The following is a 23,474-nucleotide window of genomic DNA, read 5'->3' on the forward strand; positions in this document are numbered from 1 at the left end:
CGCTCCTAGATAAGCGCAACATGATCTTCAGATCGGGAGAGGGAGGGAGGGAGGGAGAGAGAGAGAGAGAGAGAGAGAGAGAGAGAGAGAGAGAGAGAGAGAGAGAGAGAGAGAGAGAGAGAGTGGATGCATGTGAATGTGAGAAGTGGGAGTGCCTTGTTGTGTGTGTGTGGATGTTTATGTGTATGTTTCTGTGCTCGTTGTGTATATATGTGGGGTGTGGTGTGGTGTGTGTGTGTGTGTGTGTGTGTGGGTGTGTGTGTGTGTGTGTGCGTGTGTGTGTTGATTGACAGTTGAGAGGCGGGGACCAAAGAGCCAAAGCTCAACCACCGCAAGCACAAATAGGTGAGTAAACACACGTGTGTGTGTCTGTGTGTGTGTGTGTGAATGAGGAGCGCCTGAAGGAACTGAGCCTTACGACACTAGAAATACAAAGGGAGAGAGGTTATATGATAGGAACGTATAAAATACTCAGGAGGTTTTGACAGAGTGGACATAGACGAAATGTTCACACGGAATAGTAACAGAACGAGGGGACATGGGTGGAAGCTGGAAACTCAGATGAGTCACAGAGATGTTAGGAAGTTTTCTTTTAGCGTGAGAGTAGTGGGAAAATGGAATGCACTTCAGGAACAGGTTGTGGATGCCAATTCTATTCATGATTTTAAAACTAGGTATGATAAGGAGATGGGACAGGAGTCATTGCTGTAAACAACCGATGGCTCGAAAGGCGGGATCCAAGAGTCAATGTTCGATCCTGCAGGCACAAATAGGTGAGTACACACACATACACACACACACACACACACACACACACACACACACACACACACACACACATACACACACACACACACACACACACACACACACACACACACACACACACACACACACACACACACACCTTCGTCTCCCTTGAGAGGGGGCCACGCAGCTGAGTGGACTGCGCTCTGGGGTTGTAGTCCTAAGAGCACGGGCTCGATCCCCGATAGAGGCAGAAACAAATGGGGATAGTTTCTTTCACCCTGATACCCCTTGTTGACCTAGCAATAAATAGGTACCTGGGCGTCAGACAACTGCTACGGGCTACTTCCTGTGTGTGTGTGTGTGTGTGTGTGTGTGTGTGTGTGTGTGTGTGTGTGTGTGTGTGTGTGTGTTAGAGAGAAATATAAGAAGCAGACACAATAGAGGAAAAATAGATTGGTTAGAAAGACGAGGTCCAAGAGCTAATAGCACGATCCTGTATACACAAATAGTAAATACACACTCACATACACTAACACACATACATATCCCCCCCCCTCTCCTAAAAAAAACTATCAACTTGTGGCGAACAAAGTCAAACAGCCGCAGCTCATCAAACACAACACACACCGACCTTCTATCTCAACGGGGCGGCACAAAAATCACCCTCCCACCCCCACCCATACCCCTTCCACGGTCAACACGGCCCAAGCGGCTCAGCATTCCGGCCAGGGAGAGGTTGGTCACGATCCTGGGTTGGCTCAGTGACGTCACGAACCAGCCGATGATGGCTCTGTCAACACTGGGGGCCACGGGGGGTCACTTGTACGACTTGACCACTTTCTCGTGGCACAAGTTGTTGGACTGTCTTGACCGAAGTCTGGTCAGGTGGGTAGCGAGGTGCTGGAGACGGAGGGAGGGATAGGTATACGTAAAGACCTTTTGTGCCCTCTGTAATGCTTTTTGCGCTACCGCTCAAAGGATGAGTATGGGATGCACAATAAACTAGCCGCCGGAGGCGGCCACAATCAAGAATGTGTATGACTGATTGAGTGCGAACTGACATACACAGATAGTTTGATGACCTTTACTGTTCTCCTGTCCTCCCCCCTTTTCCCTTGCTAACTTGCCTCCCTATCTCCCTGTCTCCCTTGATCCCTATTCCACCCTCATCTTCCTCTTCTTCTCTCTGCTTGACTAACTTGCCTCAGGCTCAGTTTGAAGACAGATACAGAGGTCCATTGTGAACCTGAAGCTTCATCAGAGTGACCAGGCAAGGTCACATCCAGTCAGCCAACACCCTCACTATTCTTGTAAAGTCTGTGTAAGGAGCTGAAATTTACTTTTGACCAGACTCTTGCGTTCACATGGACCACAGGACAGAGGAAAATGTCATCATCTGTGAAATTGACAGAATGAAGAGCACGGGGATTCAGAGAGCAGTGGAGAAGTCGTATAATAAATGCATCTTTTGCATCCAATGTAAAAGAAAATTTTGTTATTGTTTCTATGGCCAAGATATGTGAGCCTGTAATTATTCAAACCAAATAACAGGAATGAGGGCGATATGTAGATTGATTAGGAAGATTGTGTAGTACTTAATAATTCGTTTCCAGGAAGTCTTGTGTTTGATCCTGAGCTTTCTCCAGACTCAGGTGAGGCAGGAAACAACCATCTCCAGATAAAGGAAGGACCAGCATAGAAGGGTCACCGTTAGAACTATGGAAACGACTACAAGACTTGTCACGAACGTCTCAGTCCTGGGGCCAGATTCACGAAGCAGTTACTCAAGTACTTTTGAACGTGTACATCTTTTCCCAATGCAGACGAGGAGTCCCAATAACGTGGCTGAAATATGTTGACCAAACCACACACTAGAAAATGAAGAGAGGACGACGTTTCGGTCCGTCCTGAACAGACAAGTTGATTGTGTGAACAATCGACTTGAGAATGGTCCAGAACGGACCGAAACGTCGTCGTCTCTTCACTTTCTAGTGTGTGGTTTGGTCAACATCTTTCCTCAATCATTGACGGCTTTTGTTACATTTATTAAATTGTTTACAAGCACGAAAACATCAAAATCAACTGTTGTTATTGTTATAAACAACCTCCTGGTGCTTCGGAGCTCATTAACTATTTAATAATTGTAAAAAAAAAGCCGCCAATGATTAGGAACAGATGTACAGGATCGTAAGTGCTTGCGTAACTGCTTCGTGGTTCTGGCCCCTGGAGAACATTCCTCCAATAACATCAAAAAGAGTAAGCTGCAGCAATATACAATCCCATTGCAGTATAGTATAGTATATACTATAGTATAGTTAACAGTATAGTTAACAGTATAGTACAGTAGAGAACAGTACACTATAGTAGAGCAGTATAGTTAACTGCTCACTAGATGATAGCGAAGAGCTACCAGAAGCGTCAGTTAGCGAGCGAATGCAATATAATTTTACTTCAGTATATGCGGACAGGGAGCCGGTCGGCCGAGCGGAGAGCTTGTGATCCTGTGGTCCCGGGTTCGATCCCAGGCGCCGGCGAGAAACAATGGGCAGAGTTTCTTTCACCCTATGTCCCTGTTACCTAGCAGTAAAATAGGTACCTGGGTGTAAGTCAGCAGTCATGGGCTGCTTCCTGGGGGTGGAGGCCTGGTCGAGGACCGGGCCGCGGGGACACTAAAGCCCCCGAAATCATCTCAAGATATCGTCAAGATATGTTTAAGAAATGTGTAGAATGAGCGGGAGGAGTTGGACGTGGAGATTAAGAGATCAATCCGTCCTCCTGATAGCACGTCGCATTTTGACGTATACTTTACCTAAGACCAAAAAAACTGATGTACAAGAAAATAGCAGCGGCTCGCGGTATTGACATAATGTCCCGTTTTCTGTTCCAGGGGTCCTCTGGTAGGTTAGGATAAGGGCACCTTAATACGGCAGTTTCTTGACGTTGGGAACACTAGCGAGAAGGGGCTTAAGAGATATCGCGAACATTTCCACCACGGTATTGGTGATACCCTTTAGCAGGAAACTCATAGCACGTCAGTGAACAGTTTAACACGGTCTATAAACTCCAACATAGAGTCAGCTAGGGAAAATTCTGCTCTAACATTAATAATTTGGATTCCAGCACGAGACTTGTAGAGCATTAAGAGCAATATAATTTCGTCTCCAAGCATCAATAAAGTCCTAACAAGAGAAAACTCTTTCACAAACGTTCAATATTAGAAATCAGTTGCAAGATAATGCAATCAAACAGGAGGAAAGGGCATGCCTTTTATATCTTCCTTGAATTTCATAAAGTTTTTAACTCTGTCATACACAAGTAACTATTACCGAAGCTCGATAAAGCAGCTGGTATATCTGGAAGAGAGCTAAGCTGTTGGGTAAAAAAGAAGTCATGTCAAAGAGAGCAAAGGGGTTACAATGAGAGGGAGCTATCAGAGAGGCAACGAGTGGACTACAAGAAGTAGTATGTAGTACTACTACATCACAAGTACTGTAGCCCTCATCCTATTTTTCATATGATACATCAAAGACTTAGGGTTGATATCCTCATGAATATAAACACTTGATGATATGATGATGATGATACAAAATTAATTAAAGAAAACGACCAACGAAATTCTGTATATTGCAAAAGTATATTCCAAAAATGCTGTCTGACATTGCTTTTAATAATGTTAATATCATACAAACTTTGAAATGACGACAATGAAAAGAGGAGCAAGACTCCAGAAGCAGTACAATATGAAGGAGAAACAATTTCTTGTGGAAAATGATAAGGAAGTCAGAAGTGGAACTCCGCACTAAACGCCAGCCACAAATTATGAGAATAATGTTCTCTTCGTGAAAACTTCTCGCATAAAAACTAAGTCAAACAAGGACCTGCCTTTATTTATTCATTATTTGCTGTTTATCCGGTATTGATCCGGTATTGACAGAGTTTAGATCTGGAAGTGCTAGTCGCCACAACAAGCACAACTATGTCTAATGTATTTTTGCCGTGCTGATTTTCTATTTTCCTAAAGTGTTTTCAAAAAAATAAATATCTGGAAGATATTTAGTGCTGAATACCACACATTTAAATCCAATCAAATGTGGTGTAATTGCTCTTAATTCGGTAGACTCGTTTTATACAAATCTTTAACTATAAAGAATAGGTATAGAGATTCATGTAAAATATCCAGACAGCTTATATATACAACCCTTCCTCCTGTTCAGATAGTACCTATTGTGACGGTCGTCAATAGTCACGAATTCGTGCGAACTTAGCTTTTAGACAGTAGTATACTGACAGTAAGGAATTCTTTTAAAATAAATGAAGCTAAAAAAAAAACTTAAATATTCCTTGGCCTAGTATGGCACACATATGTACTACATTAGGCCTCAGATATCGTGTATTAGGCCTAGGAAAGGTAGGTTAGGTTAGTTTAGTTTGTCAAAGCAACACAGGTACAAAATAGTACCTTTTGCAACTTTTTCCCTAACGATATCCACACCTGCACACATAGAACTAATTCGCAAACGAATGATCAAATTTGCCACGATGGATTCCCTCATTCAGATACGAGCATTTGCTATTGTTGCACGCTCTCGCTTATCACTGGCCGCCCTAACGTTGCTAAATCAACAACGCTTTAAGAAAATACACATTAAGAATTAAGAACCTATGTTTAGCATGACGAGGAAGGTCAAAAGTAGAGAATAAATTAACTCGTCGATAGCGAGAGCGGGATACTTGACATTATTTAAGAATTTATGTTATATATATATATATATATATATATATATATATATATATATATATATATATATATATATATATATATATATATATATATATATACATGTTTCATTGAATATGACCACATATTCTCTATTTATTGTTTTCTGGTTTAGGGCTTCTATCCCTCTAACTATTTTCTTAGCATCAGGGCTTAGCTTTCTTAGCTTAAAATTACGATAATGAGTTTTGGAGAACTCCTATTCCAGCTAAGCTCTGATGCTAAGAAAATAGTTAGAGGGATAAAGCCCTAAACCAGAAAATAATAAATACAGAATATACGGTCATATTCAATGAAACATGTTTGAAAGAAAACCTGCTGCCAGTATACACCAATATATATATATATACATATATATGTCGTACCTAGTAGCCAGAATGCACTTCTCAGCCTACTATGCAATGCCCGATTTGCCTAATAAGCCAAGTTTTCATGAATTAATGTTTTTTCGACTACCTAACCTACCTAACCTAACCTAACCTAACTTTTTCGGCAACCTAACCTAACCTAACCTATAAAGATAGGTTATGTTAGGTTAGGTAGGGTTGGTTAGGTTCGGTCATATATCTTCGTTAATGTTAACTCCAATAAAAAAAAATGACCTCATACGTAATGAAATGGGTAGCTTTATCATTTCATAAGAAAAAAATAAGAGAAAATATATTAATTCAGGAAAACTTGGCTTATTAGGCAAATCGGGCTTTGCATAGTAGGCTGAGAAGTCCGTTCTGGCTACTAGGTACGACATATATATATATATATATATATATATATATATATATATATATATATATATATATATATATATATATATATATATATATATATATATATATATATATATATTCAAGTTGAACTTGAAACCGGCCATATACTGCAGGTATGTTGACAACATTTTTACACAGGTACCTGATGTCAGACATCTGCAGGAGCTGAAGGAGGCATTTGAGCAGAGTTCCGTGCTGCGTTTCACTTACGAGACGGAAAAGGATGGGAAGCTGCCCTTTCTAGATGTAACAGTCATGGAAAAGGGCGGAGGTTTCCACACTGCAGTCTACACAAAGGAAACAAACATAGGAATGTGCCTAAATGCCAACAGCGACTGCCCTGACAGGTACAAGAGGAGTGTTGTTAACGCATACGTCGACCGTGCTCTCAGCCACAGCTCAGAATGGAAGCAAGTCGACGAAGAACTCTGTAGGGTAAGGCAGGTCCTAGTCAATAACGGCTTCTCCAATGGTTTCATCGAAGACATCATAAGAAGGAAAGTGAAAAGCCATGCAACCTCTGAAGAGACAACTAACACAACACCTATACCCCCTATTAGACTATTTTACAGGAACTTCTTTTCCACAGCTCATAAAACGGAGGAAAGGGTCCTGAAAGATATTGTTAATAGAAACGTTATCCCTACAGACAAAAATCAGAGGATACAACTGACGATTTACTATAAAACCAGAAAAACGGCCAGCCTACTCATGAGAAACTCTCCAGACACAAAACAGAACGCTTTAAAAGAGACTAATGTCGTCTATGCCTTCAAATGCCCGCTTGGGGACTGTAAGTTCCAAAAAACCCAGTATATAGGCAAGACAACAACATCTCTTTCTAGGCGTTTAACGATGCATAAGCAACAGGGCTCCATTAAGGAACATATAATCTCTTCCCACAACCAAACCATCGCCAGAGAAATCCTAGTAAACAACACAGAAATCATCGATAGATACAGCGATAGCAGGCGGCTTGACGTTTGCGAGGCACTACACATCAAGAAGTCAACACCAGCAATCAACAGCCAATTATTGCACAACTATATTCTACCCACCTCAAGACTCCGCTCCAATATAGAAGCATCAAGAAATATGGACCAATAGGCTTTCTACAAACACTTCTATTCAATACTCATTGTTTCTGTTCTGTCTTGTGTTGATACTTTTAATACCCTATTAATATCCCCTCTTGTTCTGTCTTGTGTTAATGCCACATCACCCCTCCCACCTCACTCAAATATAGATATAAAATCGGAGATACGTAAGTTCTAATCAGTTGTGTATTTGTGAAGTCTTTGAAAATGTAATAAGTTTTACGAAACGCGCCCGTGTCGCGTCAGACTAGAAATAAAAATGAATTTTGGAGAAGTGATTTTTGATTTACCTCCAACAGTGGAGCGTAATGTACGAAAGATTGAGAAAATTCGTGTTAGAATTATTAATCTTACTTTTTCGGTCATATTTAATAATATATATATATATATATATATATATATATATATATATATATATATATATATATATATATATATATATATATAACTGAAAACTCACACCCCAGAAGTGACTCGAACCCATACTCCCACAACTGGTATGTACAGGGACGCCTTAATCCGCTTGACCATCACGACCGGACAAAAGGAAGTGATAGCCGAGGCTATATGAACCACTTCCCCGCCGGCACTCGGATGGTAATCTTGGGCATAGCATTTTATCAAATCACCTCATTCTTTGGGGCACACGTGAGGAACACAAATGCAAACAAGCCTGAATGGTCCCCAGGACTATATACAACTGAAAACTCACACCCCAGAAGTGACTCGAACCCATACTCCCACAACTGGTATGTACAGGGACGCCTTAATCCGCTTGACCATCACGACCGGACAAAAGGAAGTGATAGCCGAGGCTATATGAACCACTTCCCCGCCGGCACTCGGATGGTAATCTTGGGCATAGCATTTTATCAAATCACCTCATTCTTTGGGGCACACGTGAGGAACACAAATGCAAACAAGCCTGAATGGTCCCCAGGACTATATACAACTGAAAACTCACACCCCAGAAGTGACTCGAACCCATACTCCCACAACTGGTATGTACAGGGACGCCTTAATCCGCTTGACCATCACGACCGGACAAAAGGAAGTGATAGCCGAGGCTATATGAACCACTTCCCCGCCGGCACTCGGATGGTAATCTTGGGCATAGCATTTTATCAAATCACCTCATTCTTTGGGGCACACGTGAGGAACACAAATGCAAACAAGCCTGAATGGTCCCCAGGACTATATACAACTGAAAACTCACACCCCAGAAGTGACTCGAACCCATACTCCCACAACTGGTATGTACAGGGACGCCTTAATCCGCTTGACCATCACGACCGGACAAAAGGAAGTGATAGCCGAGGCTATATGAACCACTTCCCCGCCGGCACTCCTGGGGACCATTCAGGCTTGTTTGCATTTGTGTTCCTCACGTGTGCCCCAAAGAATGAGGTGATTTGATAAAATGCTATGCCCAAGATTACCATCCGAGTGCCGGCGGGGAAGTGGTTCATATAGCCTCGGCTATCACTTCCTTTTGTCCGGTCGTGATGGTCAAGCGGATTAAGGCGTCCCTGTACATACCAGTTGTGGGAGTATGGGTTCGAGTCACTTCTGGGGTGTGAGTTTTCAGTTGTATATAGTCCTGGGGACCATTCAGGCTTGTTTGCATTTGTGTTCCTCACGTGTGCCCCAAAGAATGAGGTGATTTGATAAAATGCTATGCCCAAGATTACCATCCGAGTGCCGGCGGGGAAGTGGTTCATATAGCCTCGGCTATCACTTCCTTTTGTCCGGTCGTGATGGTCAAGCGGATTAAGGCGTCCCTGTACATACCAGTTGTGGGAGTATGGGTTCGAGTCACTTCTGGGGTGTGAGTTTTCAGTTGTATATAGTCCTGGGGACCATTCAGGCTGGTTTGCATTTGTGTTCCTCACGTGTGCCCCAAAGAATGAGGTGATTTGATAAAATGCTATGCCCAAGATTACCATCCGAGTGCCGGCGGGGAAGTGGTTCATATAGCCTCGGCTATCACTTCCTTTTGTCCGGTCGTGATGGTCAAGCGGATTAAGGCGTCCCTGTACATACCAGTTGTGGGAGTATGGGTTCGAGTCACTTCTGGGGTGTGAGTTTTCAGTTGTATATAGTCCTGGGGACCATTCAGGCTTGTTTGCATTTGTGTTCCTCACGTGTGCCCCAAAGAATGAGGTGATTTGATAAAATGCTATGCCCAAGATTACCATCCGAGTGCCGGCGGGGAAGTGGTTCATATAGCCTCGGCTATCACTTCCTTTTGTCCGGTCGTGATGGTCAAGCGGATTAAGGCGTCCCTGTACATACCAGTTGTGGGAGTATGGGTTCGAGTCACTTCTGGGGTGTGAGTTTTCAGTTGTATATAGTCCTGGGGACCATTCAGGCTTGTTTGCATATATATATATATATATATATATATATATATATATGTCGTACCTAGTAGCCAGAACTCACTTCTCAGCCTACTATGCAAGGCCCGATTTGCCTAATAAGCCTAGTTTTCATGAATTAATGTTTTTTCGACTACCTAACCTACCTAACCTAACCTAACCTAACGTTTTCACCTACTTAACCTAACCTAACCCATAAAGATAGGTTAGGTTAGGTTAGGTAGGGTTGGTTAGGTTCAGTCATATATCTACGTTAATTTTAACTGCAATAAAAAAAAATTGACCTCATACATAATGAAATGGGTAGCTTTATCATTTCATAAGAATAAAATTAGAGAAAATATATTATTTCAGGAAAACTTGGCTTATTAGGCAAATCGGGCCTTGCAAAGTAGGCCGAGAAGTGAGTTCTGGCTACTAGGTACAACATATATATATATATATATATATATATATATATATATATATATATATATATATATATATATATATATATATATATATATATATATATATATATTGGTGTATACTGGCAGCAGGTTTTCTTTCAAACATGTTTCATTGAATATGACCGCATATTCTGTATTTATTATTTTCTGGTTTAGGGCTTCTATCCCTCTAACTATTTTCTTAGCATCAGGGCTTAATTGAAATAGGAGTTCTCCAAAACTCATTTTCGTACTTTTAAGGTGAAGAAAAGAAGTGATTAACTATAGAGTGTATTACACTTATTTGTATAATTTGCACGACGTTTCGAACCTCCATGGTTCATTCTCAAGTGAACAGATCTTACAATACTAGTTGATTTTATACCCGCATTAGGTCAGGTGATAATACAATGAAGGTGAAAACATGGGGGGATACATAAGGGATAAACATAGGGGCTGCAGAAGGCTTATTGGCCCATACGAGGCATCTCCTATCTAAACACAAAGATTAATCCAGTGTAATTGGCCTGTTATGTTGGACATTGTCTTCTGTGTTGGCATCGATATGTTCTTGTCTTGTCCTTACTCTCATGGTGGGTAGAGTAAATAGTTCCGTGATTTGGGTGTTCATGGTAGGTCGCTCTATTCTTATGTGAATTGCCTCAAGAATTTGTAATCTTCTTGAATCTTGGGTTTTGTCTATTATGCAAGTATTCTTGTTCAACATTTCTCTTGTTAGAGTAATGTCATGGGCTTGTCTCATGTGATTCCTAGGGGCACCAGATTGAAGATGGCATGTCAAACGCCTCGTCAGCTTGGTCGACGTCATACCTATGTACTTACATTGAAGGTTACATCCTTCGTGGGGGCAAGTGTACATGTATACAACGCTTGACTGCTGTAGAGGGTTCTCCATCGGCTTTGGGCTGTTTTTGATAAGGAGTTCGGAAGTCTTCTTGGTTTTGTAGAATATTATCAGGTTTATGTTTTGGTTAGGAGTAGTGCTTTTTACTCCTTTACGGATTATTTCTTTCATTATTCTTTCCTCTTTTATATGTTCACTGTGCATGGTTGATTTGTAATATAATTTTTTTGGGGGTGTTGTGGTTTCTGTTCTAGGTTCTGAATTATACCAACGGTCCAAGTGTCTTCTTATAGCAGCGTTTATTTCCGCGTTGCTATATCCGTTGTTCACCAATACCTGAGTTACTCTTTCAAACTCTCTACTCACGTTGCTCCATTCAGAGCAGTGGGTAAGCGCTCGACGAATAAAAAGCACTTCTCCTAACCAAAACATAAACCTGATAATATTCTACAAAACCAAGAAGACTTCCGAACTCCTTATCAAAAACAGCCCAAAGCCGACGGAGAACCCTCTACAGCAGTCAAGCGTTGTATACATGTACACTTGCCCCCACGAAGGATGTAACCTTTAATGTAAGTACATAGGTATGACGTCGACCAAGCTGACGAGGCGTTTGACATGCCATCTTCAATCTGGTGCCCCTAGGAATCACATGAGACAAGCCCATGACATTACTCTAACAAGAGAAATGTTGAACAAGAATACTTGCATAATAGACAAAACCCAAGATTCAAGAAGATTACAAATTCTTGAGGCAATTCACATAAGAATAGAGCGACCTACCATGAACACCCAAATCACGGAACTATTTACTCTACCCACCATGAGAGTAAGGACAAGACAAGAACATATCGATGCCAACACAGAAGACAATGTCCAACATAACAGGCCAATTACACTGGATTAATCTTTGTGTTTAGATAGGAGATGCCTCGTATGGGCCAATAAGCCTTCTGCAGCCCCTATGTTTATCCCTTATGTATCCCCCCATGTTTTCACCTTCATTGTATTATCACCTGACCTAATGCGGGAATAAAATCAACTAGTATTGTAAGATCTGTTCACTTGAGAATGAACCATGGAGGTTCGAAACGTTGTGCAAATTATACAAATAAGTGTAATACACTCTATAGTTAATCACTTCTTTTCTTCACCTTAAAAGTACGAAAATGAGTTTTGGAGAACTCCTATTTCAATTAAGCCCTGATGCTAAGAAAATAGTTAGAGGGATAGAAGCCCTAAACCAGAAAATAATAAATACAGAATATGCGGTCATATTCAATGAAACATATATATATATATGTCGTACCTAGTAGCCAGAATGCACTTCTCAGCCTACTATGCAAGGCCCGATTTGCCTAATAAGCCAAGTTTTCCTGAAACAATATACTTTCTCTAATTTTTTTCTTATGAAATGATAAAGCTACCCATTTCATTATGTATGAGGTCAATTTTTTTTTATTGGAGTTAAAATTAACGTAGATATATGACCGAACCTAACCAACCCTACCTAACCTAACCTAACCTATCTTTATAGGTTAGGTTAGGTAGCCGAAAAAGTTAGGTTAGGTTAGGTAGTCGAAAAATAATTAATTTATGAAAACTTGGCTTATTAGGCAAATTGGGCCTTGCATAGTAGGCTGAGAAGTGCGTTCTGGCTATTAGGTACGACATATATATATATATATATATATATATATATATATATATATATATATATATATATATATATATATATATATATATATATATATTTATATATATATATATATATATATATATATATATATATATATATATTTATATTATACGTACGTTCTGGCTACTAGGTACGACATATATATATATATATATATATATATATATATATATATATATATATATATATATATATATATATATATATATGTCGTACCTAGTAGCCAGAACGCACTTTTCAGCCTACTATGCAAGGTCCGATTTGCCTAATAAGCCAAGTTTTCATGAATTAATTGTTTTTCGACAACCTAACCTACCTAACCTAACCTAACTTTTTCGGCTACCTAACCTAACCTAACCTCTAAAGATAGGTTAGGTTAGGTTAGGTAGGGTTGGTTAGGTTCGGTCATATATCTACATTAGTTTTAACTCCAATAAAAAAAATTTACCTCATACATAATGAAATGGGTAGCTTTATCATTTCATAAGAAAAAAATTAGAGAAAATATATTATTTCAGGAAAACTTGGCTTATTAGGCAAATCGGGCCTTGCATAGTAGGCTGAAAAGTGCGTTCTGGCTACTAGGTACGACATATATATATATATATATATATATATATATATATATATATATATATATATATATATATATATATATATATGCCTGGGGTAAAAGTGCTGTTAGCTTTTTGAAGGAGTTGGGGTCTAAGCTAATCGAAACAACTAGAGACCCTAGAGCTGCCAGTTTTCTCTTTCTGCGCCTTAGTGTGGCAATCCAGAGAAGAAATGCTCACAGCATCCATAGTTCCTGCCCGCTATCTGAGGAGCTGGAGGAGCTGTTCAACTTGTGACAAGCAGCCTTGTACCCTATCTTGAGGTTATCTTGAGATGATTTCGGGGCTTTTAGTGTCCCCGCGGCCCGGTCCTCGACCAGGCCTCCACCCCCAGGAAGCAGCCCGTGACAGCTGACTAACACCCAGGTACCTATTTACTGCTAGGTAACAGGGGCATATGGTGAAAGAAACTCTGCCTATTGTTTCTCGCCGGCGTCTGGGATCGAACCCAGGACCACAGGATCACAGTCCAGCGTGCTGTCCGCTCGGCCGACCGGCTCCCTGCATGTAACCAATGTTGTAACTTTTTTTATATAATGACATTTTCATATAAAGTTAGATAAATATACACACATACCAAAAGAATAGGGGTGGTAGGAAAAGAAAATATCAAAATGTTCAGTGAGGATCCACAAGGTCTTCTCTGAGTACTCTTTATTTTCTTCTCCGAGGCTATGGGTCCCTACACCTGCACCAGAGGTGGTACCCCTTCTAGGTTATATATATATATATATACATACAACTTTAGAACACTTTCCCACCAGGAGACTAACCCTAGCCAGCACAGAAGCCTTCCAGCAACTGGCATATCAGGTACGACTTAACCCACTCCACCACCTGCTCAGACCCTTAAAAGAGATGGTAATTTCGAAGTATTTATACACTCCAAAGACCACCACCTCCCAAGAGCACTAGAGCAAGTGAGGGGTCATTTTTACGTTTTTTCATCAAGTCCCTGTTAATATGGGAGAACACTGTGTCTATGCTTAAGGCACAACTCTCCTAAACACGAGAGTGAAGTATACAACTTTAGAACACTTTCCCACCAGGAGACTCGAACCCTAGCCAGCACAGAAGCCTTCCAGCAACTGGCATATCAGGTACGACTTAACCCACTCCACCACCTGCTCAGACCCTTAAAAGAGATGGTAATTTCGAAGTATTTATACACTGCAAAGACCACCACCTCCCAAGAGCACTAGAGCAAGTGAGGGGTCATTTTTACGTTTTTTCATCAAGTCCCTGTTAATATGGGAGAACACTGTGTCTATGCTTAAGGCACAACTCTCCTAAACACGAGAGTGAAGTATACAACTTTAGAACACTTTCCCACCAGGAGACTCGAACCCTAGCCAGCACAGAAGGTCTGAGCAGGTGGTGGAGTGGGTTAAGGCGTACCTGTTATGCCAGTTGCTGGAAGGCTTCTGTGCTGGCTAGGGTTCGAGTCTCCTGGTGGGAAAGTGTTCTAAAGTTGTATACTTCACTCTCGTGTTTAGGAGAGTTGTGCCTTAAGCATAGACACAGTGTTCTCCCATATTAACAGGGACTTGATGAAAAAACGTAAAAATGACCCCTCACTTGCTTTAGTGCTCTTGGGAGGTGGTGGTCTTTGGAGTGTATAAATACTCCGAAATTACCATCTCTTTTAAGGGTCTGAGCAAGTGGTGGAGTGGGTTAAGGCGTACCTGTTATGCCAGTTGCTGGAAGGCTTCTGTGCTGGCTAGGGTTCGAGTCTCCTGGTGGGAAAGTGTTCTAAAGTTGTATAACTTCACTCTCGTGTTTAGGAGAGTTGTGCATATATATATATATATATATATATATATATATATATATATATATATATATATATATATATATATATATATATATATATATATATATATATATATGAATAAGCTGAATAAGCTTTGTAACAAATATTAAAACGAATTCCAAGCCGAGCAGAGAGCAACAATGGCCGGAGAACTCCCGTTTCGCCACAGTCACGACAAAAATAAAAGGTTTCGTGTCTTGACACGTTTTTTCTGGAGTGATTATGCGTGTGTTTGCACGAATGAGTTGGTTGGGGGGGAGAGAAACAGTGTGGGTGGGATATTGTGGATGTGGGAGAGGGATGTGGGTAAGCTGATGTGTGTGGGTATGTGACGTTTGTACGGGTGTAACTAGGGATGTTGTGCGGTTGAAGATGGATGCTGGTGTGTGTGTGCAAATGATGGATGAGTAACCATCTGTGGGTGAATGTTGAAGTGGATAGGCGTGAGTGGATGGGTGTGGCCAGTACCGCAAGCACAAAAGACACTTGACGGTGTAAAAACGGCTTGTTAATTAAGTGTAAGTAAAAAGTAGGTGCATGAAAGATATGTGGGTGGATGGATTGTGGAGGCAAGTGGGTGGTACAGTGTGTAAAATAGGTTGTGGGTGTGTGTGGGAAGAATCCTGTGTGGGCGTGTGCAGAGGAGAGTGGGCGGGGGTGGGAGAGGGTTGGGTGTACCCTGCTTGAGTAACGCTTGAGTAATACGACATAAATAAGTCGAGACTGGAGTCGGCCACGAACACAGGACTTGGCATTAGCATCTGCTGGACATTTGTCCTTCTTGGAGGTCGAGCAGTGTGACGGTGAGTCCGGCAGTGTCGGGCAGTGTCCGGCAGTGTCCGCCACTGCCCGACACTGTCACACACTGGAGAGCACAGTCACTAGTTGAACTCTTCACTTGTGTCTCTTTCAGTATCTGTAATTCTCTGTCTCTCTCTTTTTCTTTGTCTCTCAACCACTTTCTCTTTCCGCCTCTCTTTCTGCCTGTCTGATTGTCTCTGTCTCACAGTCTGTCTGTCTTTGTGTCGAAATTTGGAGGCAGGACGCTCCCTCAGTCAAATTAGCCGAGGGAGTGGTCTGAGGTATGGGATGAACATAGGCTGGTCGGGGGTAGCCAGAATTCATAAGCATCAATGTGCCAGGGTTACATTCAGACCCCCATTCCCACGACGATTTCGGGCACTGTCCGCTGGCTACTCAGCTAAATGTCTTCAAAACAAAAATAAAAATAAAATCATATAATAATATCCCGCCAAAAACACGACGTTGCAACAACGGTTGAACAACTTGTAACACCTTCTAGCAAGTTGTAACAACTTTCTAACACGTCATAAAAACTTGATAACAAACCGTAACAGCTTTGTAACAAGTTAAAAATAAGGTAACAATAGGAACCGTTACGTTGTGTACCTTTTTCAGGAATACACCATTATTCGCTAATCACCAGACAATTAACAGAAATTTCCTGCTATCCACAATTTGCCCGTAGTCCCATAAAACAGACAACCCTCCCACAGCTAACAGGGCGTCTAAAGCAACACTTGGTCCGGTCTGGGAGTAAAGAGTAACTATTCTAATTTGTTGTATTTCACATTGCTAAGTTATTCTCTCCCCGGCGACCCACACACACACACATTATAGACACACATTATAACGTGTGTCATTATAGACACACACATTATAATATAAGAATATTTCTTATATTTGTTATAAGAAAGTGAGACAAACAGAAATAGAAACAGAGACATACAGACAAAGACAGAGACATAGACACATTAAGACTGTTAGACAGCGGCAAAAAAGGGACATAGAGACAGAGACTGGCAGATAGATACAGAGAAAGATAGACAGCGAGAAAGGAAAACAGAGACACAGGAACACAGAGACAGACAGTAGATAGATGGATGGATAGATAGATGAATAGATAGATAAATGGATTCATAAATGAATGGATGGAGGGATAGATATAAAGGTATATGGATGGATAGATAGATTGGATAGATGAATGGACAGATAACTGAATGATATATGAGTAGATAGATAGATAGATAGATAGATAGATAGATAGATAGATAGATAGATAGATAGATAGATAGATAGATAGAAAATTAGTAGACAGATTATAGATAGATTGATGGACGGATAGATGATAGATATATTGTTATATAGGTAAGATAGGCTGATGGATAGATAGACTGATGGATAGATATATTGTTATATAGGTAAGATAGGCTGATGGATAGATAGACTGATGGATAGATAGACTGATGGATAGATAAATGGGCGGATAGACTGATAAATGGATAGAAAGAAAGATGTATATGTTGATAAAAATATAAATGGATAAATGGATTCATAGATGAATGGGAAGACATATAGATGGATAGATGGATGCAGAGATGGATTGGAAGAAAGATACATGGATAGATAGATAGATAGATAGATAGATGGATACATACATAGATAGATGGAGAGACGGTAGGATAGATGGATAGATAGAGAAATGGATAGATTGATATGTAGATGTATAGATTAATGGGCAAATGGATAGATTAATGGGCAAATGGATAGGTAAATGGACAGATATATGAGTGGATGGATTGGGAGATGGATGGATAGATAGATGGAATAATGAATGAATAACTGCATAGATTGATTGATTGATGGTTAGAAAGATGAGTATATGGCTGGATATAGGGAGGATTAGATGAATGGATAGAAGGCTAGATAGATGGATGGAGTGATAGTTGAATGGATAGGAATATAGATATATCTTTGGGTGGTAAGATAGATGGATGCACCGATAGGTTGGTAGAAAGATACATGGATGGATACATGGATAAATATATGGATAGATATAAGGACAGAGATGGACGGATAGATACACAAATGGATGCCAAAAGAGATGTATAGATGGATCGATAGTGAGAAGGATAGATATATGGATAGTTAGATGGATAGTTAGATGGATAGTAAGATGTATAGATTGATTGACAGATGATAGCTGGATGGATAGATGGATAGATAGATGGATATATTGATGGATAGATAAACCGATTAATGGATGGAAAGATGGACAGATGAGATACACACAGACTTAGGTTCCCCCCCCCCCACACACACACACACTCACACACACACACACACACACACACACACACACACACACACACACACACACACACACTCACACACACACACACACACACACACACACACACACACAGGGGCCTGGTAGCCTTGGTAGATACCGCGCAGGACTCGTAATTCTGTGGTGCGGGTTCGATTCCCGTACCAAGTAGAAACAAATGGGCAAAGTTTCTTTCACCCTGAATGCCCCTGTTACCTAGCAGTAAATAGGTACCTGGGAGTTAGTCAGCTGTCACGGCCTGCTTCCTGGGGTGTGTGTGTGTGTGTGTGTGTGTCTGGTGTGGAGGAAAAAAAAGTAGTAGTAGTAGTAGTAGTAGTAGTAGTAGTAGTAGTAGTAGTAGTTAGAAATAGTTAATTGACAGTTGAGAGGCGGGCCGAAAGAGCAAAGCTCAACCCCCGCAAACACAACTAGGTGAATACACACAGAGGAACATAGCCTAATGAAACTTTTTAGTGGGACTGGTCTTTGGTACGGCACAGACATGGACCGATCGGGGTCGCCAGAATAGGGTCAAGCGGGAACTACAGGATATGTCACATTCTGACCCCCACAACGACTTTTCCCACTATCTGCCAGCTACACTTAGCTAGATATATATATATAAATTATAATTATATAAAACATTATTTATTGATATTTGGAAAATAAATTATATGCTTTTCATAATTGGCCACAGTCCCATAAAACAGAAATTCTTCTTTTTCCTCTCTCTCTCTCTCTCTCTCTCTCTCTCTCTCTCTCTCTCTCTCTCTCTCTCTCTCTCTCTCTCTTTAAAAGTTCTCAAGACAATTCTTGTCCAGGCCACATAAAACTATATCATTGTTACTAGTGGTACCCCCGTGGTCTCGGGAAGGTGATCTTTGTGTGTCTTATGAAGGCTTGCGCCAGCTCTCTGAGCTTCAACTCTCATATAAGGAAGCGGGAAGAAGCCAGGACAGATTCGTTCAGACTAGATTTAGAGCCAAGAGCTGGTACCAGCAGGAGAGTGGAGGGCTGCAGCAGGAGAGTGGAGGGCTGCAGCAGGAGAGTGGAGGGCTGCAGCAGGAGAGTGGAGGGCTGCAGCAGGAGAGTGGAGTGCTGCAGCAGTAGAGTGGAGGGCTGCAGCAGAAGAGTGGAGGGCTGCAGCAGAAGAGTGGAGGGCTGCAGCAGGAGAGTGGAGGGCTGCAGCAGGAGAGTGGAGGGCTGCAGCAGGAGAGTGGAGTGCTGCAGCAGGAGAGTGGAGGGCTGCAGCAGAAGAGTGGAGGGCTGCAGCAGAAGAGTGGAGTGCTGCAGCAGGAGAGTGGAGGGCTGCAGCAGAAGAGTGGAGTGCTGCAGCAGGAGAGTGGAGGGCTGCAGCAGGAGAGTGGAGGGCTGCAGCAGGAGAGTGGAGTGCTGCAGCAGGAGAGTGGAGGGCTGCAGCAGAAGAGTGGAGAGCTGCAGCAGGAGAGTGGAGGGCTGCAGCAGAAGAGTGGAGTGCTGCAGCAGGAGAGTGGAGGGCTGCAGCAGGAGAGTGGAGGGCTGCAGCAGGAGAGTGGAGAGCTGCAGCAGGAGAGTGGAGGGCTGCAGCAGAAGAGTGGAGAGCTGCAGCAGGAGAGTGGAGTGCTGCAGCAGGAGAGTGGAGGGCTGCAGCAGAAGAGTGGAGTGCTGCAGCAGGAGAGTGGAGGGCTGCAGCAGGAGAGTGGAGAGCTGCAGCAGGAGAGTGGAGGGCTGCAGCAGGAGAGTGGAGGGCTGCAGCAGGAGAGTGGAGTGCTGCAGCAGGAGAGTGGAGGGCTGCAGCAGGAGAGTGGAGGGCTGCAGCAGGAGAGTGGAGGGCTGCAGCAGGAGAGTGGAGTGCTGCAGCAGGAGAGTGGAGTGCTGCAGCAGGAGAGTGGAGTGCTGCAGCAGGAGAGTGGAGTGCTGCAGCAGGAGAGTGGAGTGCTGCAGCAGGAGAGTGGAGTGCTGCAGCAGGAGAGTGGAGGGCTGCAGCAGGAGAGTGGAGTGCTGCAGCAGGAGAGTGGAGGGCTGCAGCAGGAGAGTGGAGTGCTGCAGCAGGAGAGTGGAGGGCTGCAGCAGGAGAGTGGAGGGCTGCAGCAGGAGAGTGGAGTGCTGCAGCAGGAGAGTGGAGTGCTGCAGCAGGAGAGTGGAGGGCTGCAGCAGGAGAGTGGAGGGCTGCAGCAGCTGGCCAAGTCCCTCTCCCCCACGAGACACACTCACACTCACACTCACACTCACACAGACTCTCTCAGTGATGTTCAGTTGATTTGAAGAAGCGAGATTGATCACTTATGTTATTGTTTGAGTGCGTATTCACCTAGTTGTGCTTGCAGGGGTTGAGCTCTGCTCTTTCGGCCCGCCTCTCAACTGTCAATCAACTGTTTGTAACTACTATTTTTTTATATTTTTTTCCACACACCACACACACACACACACACACACACACACACACACACACACACCAGGAAACTGCCTGTGACAGCCGACTGACTCCCAGGTACCTATTTACTGCTAGGTAACAGCTGCATCAGGGTAAAAGAAACTCCGCTCAATTTTTCTCGCCGGCGCCGGGAATCGAACCCGGGACCACAGGATTACGGGTCCAGCGCGCTGTCCAGTCAGCCACCGGGCCCCTGTGTGTGTGTATGCGTGTGTGTGTGTGTGTGTGTCCCCGGTGACACCCCAGAGTGACAGGTTGTGGTGTGAATGATTAATCCCCCTTCTCGTGTGGTGGTGGTGGTGGTGGAGTCCGGTGCTGACTGAGAGACAAGTTGTCACCCTTGACGAGAAGTGTGGCCAAAATTACTAATTATGACTCATTCAGTTTGAGAAGTGGTGTGATTCAACAAGTCTGAAAATAGTATACCGTGTTTGTTGATTCCGTTTTTTATATCTCAGAGATAGGAACAAGTAATGTGAAGTCATGAAATTGACAGAGAGCAATGCTATTTCGAAGGGTTTCTCTGCCTGAGGGTGTAAGAGAGAGAGAGAGAGAGAGAGAGAGAGAGAGAGAGAGAGAGAGAGAGAGAGAGAGAGAGAAGAGAACTGGCAATAAATGGTGCGGTGGCAGGAGGGGTGTGAGGGTGGGGACTGAGAGGGAGGGAAAAGAGGAATTTAATTTGAGTGATGGGGAAGGGGGATGAGCGTGGATGATTAGGACTGAGTTAATTTAATTGGAAAATATTTAAGATTACAAATGAGAAATGAGAATTATTAATAAAACTGGAACTTTACAAAAGAAACTTGCGAGATCACTTTATTTTTTCTTGAATGAACTTAAAGACAATCACTCTGGGCAAATAATTACTTTGATCTACACTTCTTACAAGGCTAAACAGTGATATCACTCATCCTGCTCATCCAACTTCATACACTTAAGATGTTAACTACTCTATTTAGTTCAGATTTTATTCCTTAGCTGCCACCTTCCTGTGCTTGATCAAAATAAGAACTTGGTCGAATTAGGGATCCTATGAACATGAAAACCTTCCATGTACATCAACCTCTCTCTCTTTTTATCTCTCTCTCTCTCTCTGGACGGTAAAGCGACGGTCTCGCTTCAAGCAGGTCGGCGTTCAATCCCCGACCGTTCAAGTGGGTTGGGCACCATTCCTTCCTCTCGTCCCAACCCGAATCCTTATCATAAGAATATAATCTTGAAATAGTTATGTTGAGAGGACTTCGGGGCTGAGTGTCCCCGCGGCCCGGTCCTCGACCAGGCCTCCTTTTTGTTACAGATCCCCAGGAAGCAGCCCGTAGCAGCTGTCTAACTCCCAGGTACCTATTTACTGCGAGGAAACTGGGGTATCAGGGGGAAAGAAACTCTGCCTATTTGTTTCCGCCTCCACCGGGGCTCGAACCCGGAACTTTATGACTACGAATCTGAAGCGCTATCCACTCAGCTGCCAGGCCTCCTGTCATAAGAATAAAGGTAAATTCAGAAGGCCTATTGGCCCATAAAGGCAGCTCCTATTTACAGCCACCCAATCTCATTCATATATATGTCTAACCTACGCTTGAAACAATCAAGGGATCCTACTTCTATTATGTTCATTGTTGCGTTGTGAAAATTCAGGATCCAAGTATGTCGGATACTTAAAAGAATTATCTTTAATTTAATATATTCCCACTTTCGGAGTAGCCAAAACAATATTCTTAAAACCGTCAGTCGTTAGATGTTTCACTGATGCTCCCAAATGCTAAGTTGTCGCAATGGCTTGGTACTTTCTCCGGATAGTTTCCTTTCCTCCCGTATCCCCCCTTTCACTCTCTCTCTCTCTCTCTCTCTCTCTCTCTCTCTCTCTCTCTCTCTCTCTCTCTCTCTCTCTCTCTCTCTCTCTCTCTCTCTCTCTCTCTCTCTCTCTTTCAGTCTACCTCTCTGTCTGCGTCTGATTTTCTGTCTACTTTCCTTTTTTAATCTTTTTATGTCAGTACGTATATTACTATATATCTGTCTTACTGTTTGTTTGTGTCTGTGTCTCTCTGTCTATATGACAGACAGACATTTTGACTTTAGCAAAGCTTTTGATATAGTGCCACATGAAAGACTGATTAAAATGATAGAGGCTCATGGTATTGGGGTGCTATATTAAGATTGATTAGGGCATGGCTGTACCAAAGGAAACATGTTAGTATAAATGGGCTTAAGTCAGAGTGGGGAAATGTAAGTGGAGTGCCTCAAGGCTCTGTATTGGGACCTCTGTTGTTTATAATATATATAAATGATTTAGATTCAGATTTGAGTAGCAACATTTGCAAATTTCCCGATGATACAAAAATCGGTAGGGAAATTAACACAGAAGAAGACTCACTATCACTTGAAGTTGATCTAAATAGGGATTTGAAATGGTTAAAAGATTGGCAGATGCAGTTTAATGCTGATAAATGTAAAGTTCTGAGGCTAGGTAATGATGATAAAGTTACAAGATACGAGCTAGATGGTGTTGAGATTGCGAAAGGGATCTGGGAGTTAAGATTAGTAAGAATTTAAAAACCAAAGGATCAATGCATGAATGTTCGTAATAAGGCAAATAGGACACTGGGATTTATTAATCGAAGCGTTAGTAACAAGACACCTGGTGTTGCTCTTCAGTTATATCTTGCTCTGGTTAGGCCCCATTTAGGACGAATTCTTGTTCTAAACTGACTTCCCCATTCTTAATCCTTTTGTACCAAGCTCTCTT

General features: G+C 42.2%; 1 protein-coding gene across 1 annotated transcript in view; it reads left to right on the plus strand.

The window, feature by feature from the left end:
- The window catches only part of LOC123763366 (putative uncharacterized protein DDB_G0271606), a 36,103-nt gene extending 15,541 nt beyond the window's left edge, over positions 1-20,562 (plus strand). Inside the window, exons 4-5 of the mRNA XM_069302890.1 lie at positions 19,169-19,413; positions 19,447-20,562. Coding sequence (XP_069158991.1) covers positions 19,169-19,413; positions 19,447-20,562 — 1,361 coding nt within the window. The remainder of the gene's footprint in view (positions 1-19,168; positions 19,414-19,446) is intronic.
- Positions 20,563-23,474: the final 2,912 nt, after the last annotated feature.

The sequence above is a fragment of the Procambarus clarkii genome, chromosome 49, assembly GCF_040958095.1.
Source record: "Procambarus clarkii isolate CNS0578487 chromosome 49, FALCON_Pclarkii_2.0, whole genome shotgun sequence".
Lineage (NCBI taxonomy): Eukaryota > Metazoa > Arthropoda > Malacostraca > Decapoda > Cambaridae > Procambarus > Procambarus clarkii.